The sequence below is a fragment of the Eptesicus fuscus genome, chromosome 4 (assembly GCF_027574615.1).
Source record: "Eptesicus fuscus isolate TK198812 chromosome 4, DD_ASM_mEF_20220401, whole genome shotgun sequence".
NCBI classification, from domain to species: domain Eukaryota; kingdom Metazoa; phylum Chordata; class Mammalia; order Chiroptera; family Vespertilionidae; genus Eptesicus; species Eptesicus fuscus.
In genome coordinates this window covers 71,223,004-71,236,874 of record NC_072476.1, presented here as the reverse complement: position 1 = coordinate 71,236,874, position 13,871 = coordinate 71,223,004, and the positions used below count along the sequence as shown (strand labels likewise).

Sequence of the window (13,871 nt, the reverse complement as noted above, 5' to 3'; positions counted from 1 at the left end):
TAAAAAGTATGATATATATTTCACATAATCAAATCTCTAAAGACAATCAATAGACCCTCTATTTTTCTTTTTTATATAAGAGATAGTATTTGAAAATAAAATTAATTCTTTTACTTTAGTAGCCAGCATTTTTTTAAACATCTAGGAAAAGATGATTTGTATAGAAGTTGGTTTTTAATGTGAAGGCAACATATTTCTCATTTTAATTGTGACCTTGTGTAAGGACATTTTTGGTACACAATGCTCCCTATTTATGTCTAGGCTTCACTTGAAACAGGTTCATCAGAAAATCCAGAACACTTTGTATGGTTTCTTTGGAATAGAACAGCAAAAATTATTGAGAAAAACATTGACAGGAAGCTTACGAATCTCTAAACAAAGTAGAAAAAGCTCAAACCAATGAAACCAAATACCTTAGAAATTGAATCTACACAGCTACAAACGCAATACCACAAATGTGAGTAGCATTGATGCAGAGAATTCAATTCTCTATTTCCTTGAAGAAAAGGAACAGTACATGTACAATAATGTAGGAACACTACAAATTTTAGTTCCCATAACAGCAAGATACTAGTATACCTAACACATTTTACTTAGAAATATCAGAACAATTTTCAATTTTCAACCCCCACCCCAAAAGCTTTTATTTGAAAAAAATCATTATTCTAGAATATCCTACTGCTTGACAAAATTAATTTCAGAAGGGTCAACTTACCAACTCTATTACTTCTACATTTCGAACTGATGGGTCAGGCGCCACCTCTGGCCAATTAGATAATTCCATGTACCCAGTAGCTTTAGTGTTGAGAGTATGAGATAAAGTTCCAAGCTGGAAATGATCCCTATCTATTAAAATAGAGAAAAATATAAAATAAACAATATGAGCTGTATATAACATAGAACAGTCCTAATCAGAGCTCAAGATAATTGGCATATTACCTCAAATGTCAAGGAATAAATATAAACTAGGAAGCTCTTCATAGGTCAAAAAACTGATTTCAGTCCATAGATTACAATAATCTTCCCCATAATGGTCAATAAAAAAGCTAATCAGTCAGTGTGTTTGGAGGTGTTGCTCTGAAATGTAGCTTCTCTAAAAATTACTTTACTGTGAATATTAAGAATGACAGCACAGTTAAACAATCCATATACATGTCTTGGCACAAACACATTCAGAATTTTAATAGTTTTCCTATGAAACTGAACTGCTTGTTATCACTTTACAACAATTAAATAAGGAAAAATATAAAAACCAAGGTATAAAATCATCTGATTCCAACTGTAATGGCTACTTGTGAAACTGATCAATTATTCCTTTTAAAAAGGTGGGAAAACATTTAAATATTAAAGTTTTTATGAAATAATTGTTCCTAGAAAAGTTTATGTTAGCATGCATAGAATATTTAATTAATAACAACTCAGTATTAAGGTGAATTATATTCCTTATTAAATAAAGGTATCTATTTAAAATAAAAGTGAAGTCAATGTCTATAAGAACAACAAAGCTTTTATATATTGTTTTTATGCTTAGTAAGAAAATAAAATCAGAAGATTAAAATTATTTAGGTAAATAAGGTCCATAAAAATATAAACTTCAACTAATATAAAGCTTGCTCTGGAGAACAGATGAATGAATAGAAAGCACACTGTTTTTATATATTTATATATGCTAGTCATTTATATTTCCTAAGAGATAAATTATAAGCACATTATAAATGGAATATATTGTCACATTTTTCAGATAACATATTGTGCAGTTATATTCTAATAATAATAATAATACCTTTAAAAGGAGACTCAAGCAGTGGTGCAGGTTTTTGTGCTAGGAATATTTTTTTGGCATATTTACTTAAAGCTCCACTCTTCTCATTCGGAACAATAAGCTGCCTAATAAATCTTGTACGGTCTCTGATGTCGTAGTTTTGATCATACTTGCCGAGATTTAATATGTACTGGGTAAGCAATTTTGTCTGTTGGAAAAAAAAAACACAGAACAAGATGAGAATACAGTTATTTATGATTATTGATAACTCTGGATAAACATATTTAAAGAGGTAATAAAAATGAATGGTTATGTCAAACAAATGTTGTTCCACAGGGAATATGCATTTCTAACGCTGCAAATGGAATTTTGAAGCCAAAGCACATGTCCTCTTCAGAATTGGGGAGGTGAATGCTGAGTACTGAGAAGCAACCATGTGCTAGATTATTAAACTGCTGAAGTGGAAAGAAAGGCATCATTAAAAAAATAATCATATATGGCAAACCCGCTGAAGGGTCTACGTGAGAATAATGAATGTGGAAATACAACTAAAAACATGGCACTCAAAACTTAATCGGAAAAATATGCAGGACATCAAAACATCAGAGAGTATTAGGGGGTTGGCAAACTGCTTCTCCTGAGGTGTGTTTTATGAAGAGATACTGTCCCTGGCATACGCAGTGTCTGCACTCTGACTGCACTCAGTTACTTTACCCTGAATTATGACCCATTAAAGCAGACACATGAATCACTGAACTGGATTACTGCAAATTATTTGCAGTGCATTTAGCTGTTACTTTTTCATAAAAGCAAGCTGCTGATGCCCTCTAAAAACTAGGATAAAAGACTCCTTCCATTTTTTCTCCCATGCTGCTTATAGCCGCTAGTAATATTGGTCATTTATTTATTTATGTAAAGGAACAACTTATTATAGTAGCTTTTACACTGCAATAAGATTTCCTAAGTCAATTTTTTAATGTACTTACATTAACACAGAGATTTTAATATTAAACCAAAATTGAAATACAAAATAGCTTTGTATTTAAACTCATTATTTTGTTGAAAAAAACATAGTTTTAATTTAGAAGGTTACACACATACAATTGCAACTATAAATTAAATATAGAAAATTTAATTACATAGAAATTACATAGAAAAAATAAACAACTATATTAAAATATTTTACAGATATCAGAAACATAAAATAATAAAATCAATCATGTCAGACAAAGAAAATTCTAGAACAGTAAATCAAAGTATAGGAATGGTGTGGCAAACTCATCTTACTAATAAAAAGAGAAATATGTAAATTGACCATCACTTAACAACACCAGCCAGTCATGAATGAGTATGCAAATTAACCTGACAAAGATGGCAGCAACCCCGCCCCCCCCCCCCCCGGCCACTCCGGGCCTCTGGGCAGCGCGCCTCCTTGGGGCCTCCCTGCCGCACTCCACACCTGTCAACCATCCTTGCAGCCTCCCTGTGGCCCAGCCCCCAGCCTCAGAGGCAACCCTCTGGTGCCTGAAGTCGTTGCTCCCTGTGTCTGGCTTCTCCCTCTACCCCACCCCTGCCCCGCTGCTCTGGTAAACAAAACCCTAACGTTGGAGCAGCCCCGCAGTCCAGACGCGTGCGAGCTCGTTTGGTGCACAGTTAACGGGCCCCAGGAGCCCCAGGCCAGCCAAGGGTCGATGGTGGTGGTTGTGGCGGCAGCGGCAGGCGGCTCAGCTTTGTTTTGAATAGATGAAAGAGGCCACCTACACAGTAACCCAAATGATCAGATCTTCCTCCTCCCTATCTACCCAAATCAAGAGGGGAGGGGCGATGGGTGTGGAGGGAGGGCGAGCAGACAGGAGGCAGAGGACAGAGGAGGAAGAGGATGAGGAAGGGGGCCAGTTCATCCCACTTTCACAATGGGAAAGTGAAACGCACTAGCACACCCAACCTCTCCAGTCCTCCCCACCAGCCTCGCTCCCCCCACCTCTTCCCCTCCACGCCTCCCCAGGAGCACCAGCGCCACACAGAGGAACTCTCCGGAGAAGGAGGGTGAGGAGGAAGTGGCACCAGAGCGCGCAGGGCTTGCCATCACTGCCGCCGCTGCACAGGCTGCTGGAGCAAGCCCGCCAGGTGCTGGCAGCCAGGGGAAGGAAGGCCTATTCTTGCATGAATCTTTGTGCATCGGGCTTCTAGTCCTATCTAATAATAGACAAATATGCAAATTGACCATACCTCCAACACACCCACAAGCCACGCCCACCATCCAATCAGAGCAAGTATGCAAATTAACCCAAACCAAGATGGCTACAGCCGCAGAGAGCAAGGTTTCCTAGGTAACAGAGGAAGCCAAGGTTTCCGCCTGCCCTTGCCAGGCCTAAGCCTCCACTCAAGCTACAAAGTTTCAATTACAGAAGGTAAACAAATTCAAACAAATGGCGGCAGAATGGAGCTTGAGAGAGCAGGCCAGGGTTGCCGCCGGCAACAGGGGAAGCAAAGCTTTCCGCACACCCTGGCCGGGCCCACCCGCTTAAGGCAACAAAGTTTCAATTATAACCCCAACACAAATGGCTGTCGGCCTCGGAGGGAGCCCCAGGCTTGGCTCCGCTCCAGGCTAAAAAGTTTCAATTGTAGAAGGAAAATAAATTCCAGATACCAGGGCCTCTGCTTGGGTTGCCAGGGGTCGTGGCCAGCCTGCAAACCACCATAGGCCCCTCACTCAGGCTGCCCCACACCCCAAGGGAACCCCCACCTGATCCGGGACACCCTTCAGGGCAAACCAGCTGGCCCCCACCCCTGTACCAGGACTCTATCCTATCTAATAAAAGAGTAATATGCAGATTGATCATCACTGCAACACACAATATAGCTGCCCCCATGTGGTCAAAGATCCTGCCCCTATGTGGACACAAGATGGCCAGCAGGAGAGGGCAGTTGGGAGGCACCCAGCCTGCAAGGGAGGGCAGTTGAGAGGGACCAAGCCTGCAAGGGAGGGCAGTTGGAGGTGATCAGCCCTGCAGGAGTGGGCAGTTAGGGGTGACCAGACCGGCAGAGGAGGGAAGTTGGGGGCAAACAGGCTGGCAGCAGAGTGGTTAGGGGGTGATCAGGCTGGCAGGCAGAAGCAGTTAGGGGCAATCAGGAAGGCAGGCAGGCAAGCAGTTGGGAACCAGCAGTCCTGGATTGTGAGAGGGATCCCAGATTGGAGAGGGTACAGGCTGGGCTGAGGGACAACCCCCCTCCGTGCACGAATTTCGTGCACTGGGCCTCTAGTTTATAATAATAATGGGTTGAGACACCTGATTTGGATAAAAAGCAACCTTCTTTCAGTAACAATGTATTTAAAAGCATTAACTTATTTTAATAAAATAGAAGTGTAAAAAAAAATACAAGAGAAAATGTTGACAGAGCTATTCTAAATTTGGTTATCAACAATAGTTACTCACTAATTACTAGATCATTGATTCAACTTCAGATGAGAATAATTCTATGATTCATTTTTTTTAAATTAGCAAAATATTCACCAAATGAGAAATACAGTTCAAAAGGAAGTATAATATATTAGACAGTATAATTGACTTGCTGAGACAACTGGGGAAAACTAACCATTAGCTTCCTCAAATACAGAGTAAGAATTTAGATTTATTCTAAAGTCACTTGAATGCTGAGATTTAGAATGTGCAACCTAAATAAATCAGAGAAAGAAAATAAATCTGTTCACTTCAATGATATATATTTTTTTGGCTAGCAGAGTAATACATTTTGCTTATATTTCTGATTCCTGAAATTAATTTTTAAGAAATGAAATTATTTCAATACATTATCTGACAATTATTGAGTTATATCGGGAATTTTAAGTAATTAAAATTATGTAATTTTTAAAAAATATGTATTTGTTGATTGTAAAACTTGTTTTATTATATTGGTGGGATTGTGAAACAGTTTTATTAAAATGTATTTTCAAATATAAAATCCTTTCTATAAGATAAAAACATATCCATTTATAATGATGCATTTAAAACATAAGCAAAATACCCACTGCACAAGCATATACTTTAATCACTTTCTTAACTGTATCTGCCTCTAATACTAAGTTATTGGTATTTCTCTGAAGAACGTGTTTTTGTATGGTCTTATTATTTTGAAAGTTTTTTTTTAATAAAAATAAGGTTACCTACAATCTTCAAAACTGAATTTTATGATCAATAATTGTGACACTGTTGACATTTTCAAGTTACTCTTCTCTATAAACCATAATATTTTTATTGGAGAAAACATCCTTTTGATTGTATTAGACTAGAGGCCCAGTGCATGAAACTCGTGCACTCGGGGGGGCGGGTCATTCAGCCCGGCCTGCTTACTCTTGCAATCCAGGAGCCCCACGATTGATCGCCCCACAGAGGGAGGCCCTGCCCACAACCACTGGCCGGGTAGCCTGGGCCTCCCGCTTTGGGGTGATCGCAGAGCCCCTCAGTCGGTGGCCTGGGCCTCCCTCTGCGGGGCAATCATGGGGCGATGGCGGGGCCCTCCGACCAATAGCATCGCACCCGCCTTGGCGGCGGCCTGGACCCAGGACTGACTTCTGCCACACCCACGACGGCGGCAGTCAGTGCTGGGTTGTCACGGCACCCGCAACCCAGGAGGGACCGAGAGGTCAGCAGTTCAGCCTGCTCGCCAGTCCCCGCCCACCTGAGCCTGCTGCCACGCAGCCTGGCGTTCGGTAGTCCGTTCAGTCGTTTTGGATGTTACAGACCCTGGCTCTTTATATATTAGGATAGTCTGATAAGTGCAGAGAAATTCTGTTGAATGAAGGATATTCTCAATGCTTTCCTTTATGTTAAAATGTATAAATATTTCAAACCCAGATATTTAACTGTTCCCCCTCCAGTCAACGAAACTTTTCTTGATAATTTTTATAAGACAAAAAAATCACCAAATTCAGATACTACAAAATTAACTGCCTTCTAAATGTCATTTCACTTTAATACAAAATATAAACTATCCAATTAAAAACAGAAGCTCCATCAAAAGTCTTCACAATCATTGAGATACTGTAAATGACAGAACTTCTAAAATAAATCTCGAGCTCTTGGTACTTAATTTTTCAGTTCTTCCCTTGTTTTTATAGATAAATTTCAATGTCTTCCTGTTTGCAAGATTTGTTTCCAAGAATTGCTATTTGCTAAAATTTGCAAAAGCTGAAGATTTTGACACTGTATTTGGTGAATATTTTAAAGATTTCCAAATGATTCTGAATAAAAATCTAACCAATATAGTATAAAAGTTTCTTTACTCCCTTCCACTCCAGCCCCCCAACAAAAGCCAATATAGGACACAGGTCAATTTACAAAGCAGTTTTTCACAAAATCACATTTCTAAAATCTCACTGGTATCATGCAGCAAAGAGAGTTGCATAAAAGTGTGTGTGTTGTCATCTGAAATATGTTCAACATTATACAACAACCTGATGCACGAAATTCGTGCAAGGGGCTCAGCCCTCGCGGCCCCAGCTGCCTTGCAGCCCCCGCGGCCCCACCCACTGGTCGTTCCAGAAGGTCGTTCCACCGTCAGGTCTAATTAGCATACTAGCTCTTTATTATATAGGATTAGCTTCATTATAATAATTCTATAGTTCTGTGAAACTATACATATCAAATATAAATAAATTTTATGATTACAGTTTTACTTCAATTGGCAGAACAAGCAGATTTTGTTTGCATGCACCACAACCAATTCCTCAAATATTTCTGCTCCATAGTTTTCATAATAGAAACAATGATTTTACCATGACAACATCCTTTTGGCAAAAACAAGTAATTTTATTTTCCATGTTGGGCTTTTAAATTTACAGAAGCATTTACAGCATTTCTGACAGAATAAACTTCCAAAAACTTTACTATGATTCCTTTTATTGCAATGGCAGAACAAATGCATAAAAGCTTTAAAAAAGTAGAACTATTATTGGAATTAATTGATTTTCTATTTTAAAAGCAGCATTGTTTAGGGTCCTTTTTCTGCTAATGGAATAAAAACATAACAGTTATCACTTCATTTTTCATATGTGCAAAAGAAAACAAAATAAAAATTGAACAAAATTAATTTTTAAAAAGTTATTTGATCTAAATGAGATCATGTTTCATAAAGACATATGTAAACATCTTATGCACCTATATATATTTGTCATTTTGAGATGCAATCTTTTTCAAATAACTCCTAACTTTTCAAATAGATACTGATACTTTTTTAGCAGATTTGTCATGTCTTTTGATTAGAGTGTGGTCAGTGATATCACTATAATTATCATGGCGAATGGTAAATGTTAATAAACATTTTGTGCATGTTAAATATTGAGAGAGAAATTCAGTACTTCATTCTTCAATATATATACATTAATTTTTAAAAATTCATTGTTGCTGGGTTTATAACAACAACAAAAGAACTGCCAAAATATAAACTAAATAGGTTTTAGATTTATGCTACCTAACAAATGACAAAACTACTGAAGCAAGAGGACTCTGACCACTCTCTTTAATGATCTACAGCAGGACTGTTCTGTCACTCTCCTGTACATATTTCATCAAACCCAACCTCTAACTTCCTGTGTTTTTCTCTGACTCAATCGGCTGACAGCTGGGAATTACATGCTTCACACAGGCCATGGCACAATTTGCTAGTATATCAAGTTGCCAGCAGATGAGCGCACTTACACACTTACCTCACCAGCACTAGAAAAGCAAAGGACTTAGCTTTTCCTCCCTGCCTTGTCAGGGCACACTTCATTTTATTAGCACACATCCTGCATGCTGCTCTAAAAGGGAGAAGTTAGTTATGTTGTTTCTCAAAAAGGTTGAAAAAAGAAAGATGAAGTTTTTCCAATGTAGATGTTTTACATACTAAAATGAAATCTCTTCACTACACTTGTGTCTTATATGCTACTAGATTAAAAAAAACATGGGAGACGATGTAAGTACAATGTGGAGGTCTACAACTTACTATATATATATATATATATATATATATATATATATACATTTCAGAGAGGAAGGGCGATTCTTAGAGACAGAGAGATGGAAACATCAATGATGAAATCATTGATCAGCTGCCTCCTGCACACCCCCCACCAGGGACTGAGCCCAAAACCCGGGCATGTGCCCTGACCTCCTGGTTCATAGGTTAATGTTCAACCACTGTCCCACACTGCCCAGACTAATTTACATAACTTTAGAGTAGCCAAACCAGACATAAAGTCATTACAATCGTAATATGCTAGGTATTATACTAACTTTCCCAATATTGTATGATTTCAGTGAACACAAAAAGTTTAAGGCTAAAACAATGTTTTTACTTATACATGGGTAAGTAAGCGGTGATTCCTCTTATTTACCAATATATAAGAAACTCAACAGTAAGCATAGGTTTCCTTTTTACTGTTTTTGAAAAGTAACTCAGTACATAAAGAAATCTACATGACATCTGGAAATGATTAACTGATTCATTTCAAAGATTGACTTAAAATGCAAAGATAAAATCTAAATCATGGAAATATACTCAGATTATCTGTAATTATTTGGTCATAAATCTTGTACACCAATCAGCAAAAGCAACAATAACAAAAGTCATATCACAAGTGGGGATAAATTTGAGGAGTCAACCTGAAAATTCTGAATGGCCAACATCAGCTTACTAGAGAGTAAGTATGGGTAGGCAGAGAAGGCAGAAAGAGAGGGAGACAATTGAGAGATACACAGCAAATATAAAAAGAGAGAAAGATGAACTGATGGAGAGGCAGGAGAGAATGACAGACACAGACATTTAGGAGGCAACCAATCGATGTGTTTCTTTCACATCGATATTTCTGTCTTTCCCTGTCTCTTCCACTCTCTCTAAAAATCAATGGAAAAAATATCCTCAGGTGAGGATTAAAAAAAATAATAAAAATTAATTAATTAGTTAATTAAAATATTTACTGGTTTCCCCTGTACCTGTATGACAAGGTCCACAGTATTTGCCACTCCAAGTCCTGGCCTGGCCTACCTGTCCAGACCACTTTAAGTGTGCTGAAAGCACCAAGCTGTTTCATGACTCTGATCTGCTGCTCTCCTCTTTCCTTATTCTGTACAGGAAACCACTCCTTAGAAGTGCATAATCAGGAGTCTTATCCTTGATGAAACTTTCTCTGACCTCTCTCCTCCTACTGCAGACTTTCAGTAACTTTCTCCTCTGGAGTTTCACTGTATCTCAGTACTTCTATTATAGCACCTACCAAATACTATTTCATTTTTTTTTGTTTTTCTCCCCTACTAGATTAAAATATCATCTCTTTGCACAACTACCATCTATTGAAGAACCTTAAAGAAACAGGCACCTAGTAATTGTTAGATAGACTAATGCGTGAAGACTTTAGCTGCTTCATCGGAGTAAAGAAGAAAGTAGGTAGAAGTAAGGATTAGCCTCTTACCTGTTTGGAGTTGGTTAAATACAATTTTGCTCCCAAATTTAAAATCTGCAGTTTTACAAGATCATCTTCATTTGTGAAGCTTTTAGCCATCTTCCTCAAAACATCAGGGGCAATTATAGGAACTCGCTCACAGTTTTCTCCAATTAGCCAAAGAATACTTGCTCTAGCCACAGGGACCTAATGTTAGAAGTAGACAATATGGTTACAAATAAGATAAGCATGATCTCCTTAATATTAACATAGAAAAGTCTTTAAGTATTACCAAGGTGTTACATCTATCAATTCATTTAATGTATATCTGGGAAGTGCTCCTATATTTATGGGTTTTCTTTAGTTATCAAAAAATAAACACACAGGAAATCACAAAACTGATTTCGGGATAATGTCTTAGAAAAGATTCATAGAGGAAAAATCACTGGTCTAGAATCGATTCTATCAGAGATCTGCAAATTCTTAGACTGAATCTGGCTGGCCATGCCCATTTGTTTATGTATTATTATTGCTGATTTTGTGCTATACTAGCAGAGGTGAGTGGCTGCAACAAAGTCCATAAGAATAGCAGTTTACAGAAAAAGTTTGCGGACCTCTGCTCTAGGGCACTGATTTACAAACCTCGATGCCCAGAAAAATCATCTAGGGTTCCTAATAAAACTGCAGGGTTCTGGTATCGCTCCAAGATAGTTCTATGGTGGGGCCCAGGAATTCACATTTTTATGAAGCATCACAGATGATTCCTGAGACAGGTGGTCTGTCTGCAAACCATGTTTTGAGAGTCATGGATAATATAGAAAAAAGAATAGATCCACTACAGGCTTTGATTCCAACTGTTTATGTCCTCTATCTACAGCACTAGGAATATATAAAACTGATAAGATCATCAAGATTTGGCTTACGAAATCATTAATCCTAGTCTATTATTTGGTCACCAACAAAAGAAATAGGAATAACATAAATTTGTCCAATACTGCATTTTGGCATTAAATATTTTTAATAATGAAATTTTTTTAAATAATGTACATTTTTACATAATTTGTTTCTTAAAAATTACTGCTTTGTAACAAATTGGAAACCTTCCATCAACACCATTAAGACCATTATTTCAGAGTATGTACATTAGTTTTATTTCTATCTGTTTACTTTTATTATCCCCTATTCCAAAAGGAATTTGAACTGGTGTGTAAATTAGTTTCTGTGAACATTTTCACCTAGTATGAAAAATTAGCTTTTTTAAGAAATGAAAAAGCCAATAACTATCATTAAGAGATAGCATCACAATAATAGATAACATTCTTTTTAAAAAGTCCTTTTCCAATTCCTCAAATAAAGCCCTAATATTTTCATTACAGTTTCACAGCTGCACATATAACTGTTAAAGAAGAAAGTGAGAATAAGGACCTTTGCACAGCTAAAATTTTATCACAATATCCACCATCTCAAATTATTTCAAAACACCCATTTTATGAAATAACATAAAATTATTAATACCCCTAAGTTGGGTCTTTCACCAGAATGAGAATGAGGTAATCAAAAAGGCTTTAAAATAAAAATATGTATTTGCAAATAGTATAACAGCATCATTTTTAAATTAATATTAGAATAAGTTTAGTAAGCAAGAAATTAGCATACTTATGCAATTAAGTATAAGTATTAAGTATAAGTAATAAGTACTATATTAAATGCTATTGTAAATCCATTTATGCAGTATGATAAAACTGATATCCTTACTGTGTGTATACTAATTTCTAGAAAGACAGGGGTTATTTCTCCTGTTCCAAAGGTTACACTGCATTACGACCTTACTCCCAATCTATTATTTTAAATTGGGCTACAGAATAATATAATTGAGTGGTACATTAAATTTTCTGGTATGAAGCAATTCAAGTTGCCTGCCATAGTGAAAGGTGCCTCTAAATAAGAATATATGGGCAACTTCAGATTTCAATTATGCTAGGTTTGTTTTTCTTAAATATTTTATTACATATTGCTACTGTAAAAATTAGAATTTTATGACATATAAAAATCTATTACCCCACTTTAAGTAATTTTCTTCTGGTAACATACTTATAATTCTTTTCTGCAATTAAAAAGGCAGTCCCAAAAAGTTGTGATTTTTTCCCCAAAAAGTTTTAAGAAATTGTTTCTATTCCTATTCATTAATAAACTAAGATTATTATTGTTATTTTTAATCCTTGCCTGAAGATGTGTTTTTATTGATTTTTTTTTTTGAGAGAGAGAGGAAAAGAGAGTGAGAGAGGGAAACATTGATATGAGAAACATCTATTGGTTGCCACCCGTATGTGCCCCAACTGAGGCTTGAACCTGCAACCTAGGTTTGACCGGGAATCAAACCCGTAGCTTTTTGTTGTACAGGATGACGCTCCAACCAACTGAGCCACCAGCCAGTGCATCTATTCCTATTCATTAATATGCTAACATTAAAATAACAATACGTGCAGGAGGCAGGTGATTGATTCCTCTCTCTCATCAATGTCTCTCTTCCTTTACCTCTCTCTCTAAAATCAATAAAAACTTATTTTTAAAAATAACAAAAAACCCTTATAATTACATACATTTAAAACACAACTCGTTGAAAACATTAAAAATCAATAAATTCTCATGTTCACAATGAAAACCTGAAGGTAGAGGTGGTTTGGGGGAGGGAAGGTGCAGAATAATATGCAGAGGTAATAAAATTAAGTAAACACTTTGATAACTTAGAAAACTTCTCCATGATAAGAAATAATATCAATATCAATATGCCAAACTTTTAGTGATGGCATTTTGTTAAAAAGCTTAGGAAATTGACAAACCCAATGTTTCTGTGCATGTGGAGGGAATCAGAATCCTAAGATTTTCAGATTTCAGCCCTCTTTCTCTCCCAATTAAGTATAGTACTCTCACTTGTATACCACTGACACTGATACTATGACTCCATGGCCACTATATTCAAAGATTTTAAGCAAGTGACAAAAGAGCAAGTAAGAAAATTAACCACTTTTTGTTCGCCGTGATCTTTTCAACTACAGAATATACAGAAACGCTGAATTAAAACCAAACTAACATACATGTATGTAGTTGATATAATACTTTCATTATGAACCACTGCTTTTCAATATTTTCAAGGACAAACTAGATTGTAAATGATTTTGCCTGATGCTTTATTCTAAATGCCTTGAGCATGTGGTTAAGTGCACTTTTTAAACTTCTACCAGAAGGCAGTTTCCACTGCCATTTTAACCCATTAACTTGGCTGGAAAACAAATAATGATTCCTAGCTCACCACAGCCATTAAGAAAGACATCTAGAAAGATTTTACAGATCACTCTGTAAGCAGTTCAGTTTAAAAGCTATTGTGTTTCCACACCAGCCCATTGCACAGTGCAACAGTTTAAATCCTGCAAAAACATCAATTTTATTTATTTAAATTTGTCAAAGGCAAAATCAGTAGACATCTAAGTAAACTGCATACAAACAGCAAATCAGATCCAAAATTCTATATCTGGACTCAGTATGTATTAAAATTTAAGTCTAAATTAAGCTGGGGTTAACTTGCAAAATGGCAGGCATTCGGGGAGGCACCTGGACAAGAAGTACAGAAAGTACAGAAAAACGTCTTTCAACTGTTCTTTTATGACATGAAATCCTTGTCTGTCCCATTAA

General features: G+C 36.7%; 1 protein-coding gene across 4 annotated transcripts in view; it reads right to left on the bottom strand.

Moving 5' to 3' along the window:
- Window positions 1-13,871, bottom strand: part of AP3B1 (adaptor related protein complex 3 subunit beta 1) — a 186,939-nt gene that overhangs the window by 94,124 nt on the left and 78,944 nt on the right. For all 4 annotated transcript variants that reach the window (XM_054715136.1, XM_028139688.2, XM_008161965.3 and 1 more), the window contains exons 15-17: window positions 10,212-10,388; window positions 1,784-1,970; window positions 716-846 (exon numbers count right to left, since the gene is read on the bottom strand). In XM_054715136.1, the coding sequence (XP_054571111.1) occupies window positions 716-846; window positions 1,784-1,970; window positions 10,212-10,388 (495 nt within the window). The remainder of the gene's footprint in view (window positions 1-715; window positions 847-1,783; window positions 1,971-10,211; window positions 10,389-13,871) is intronic.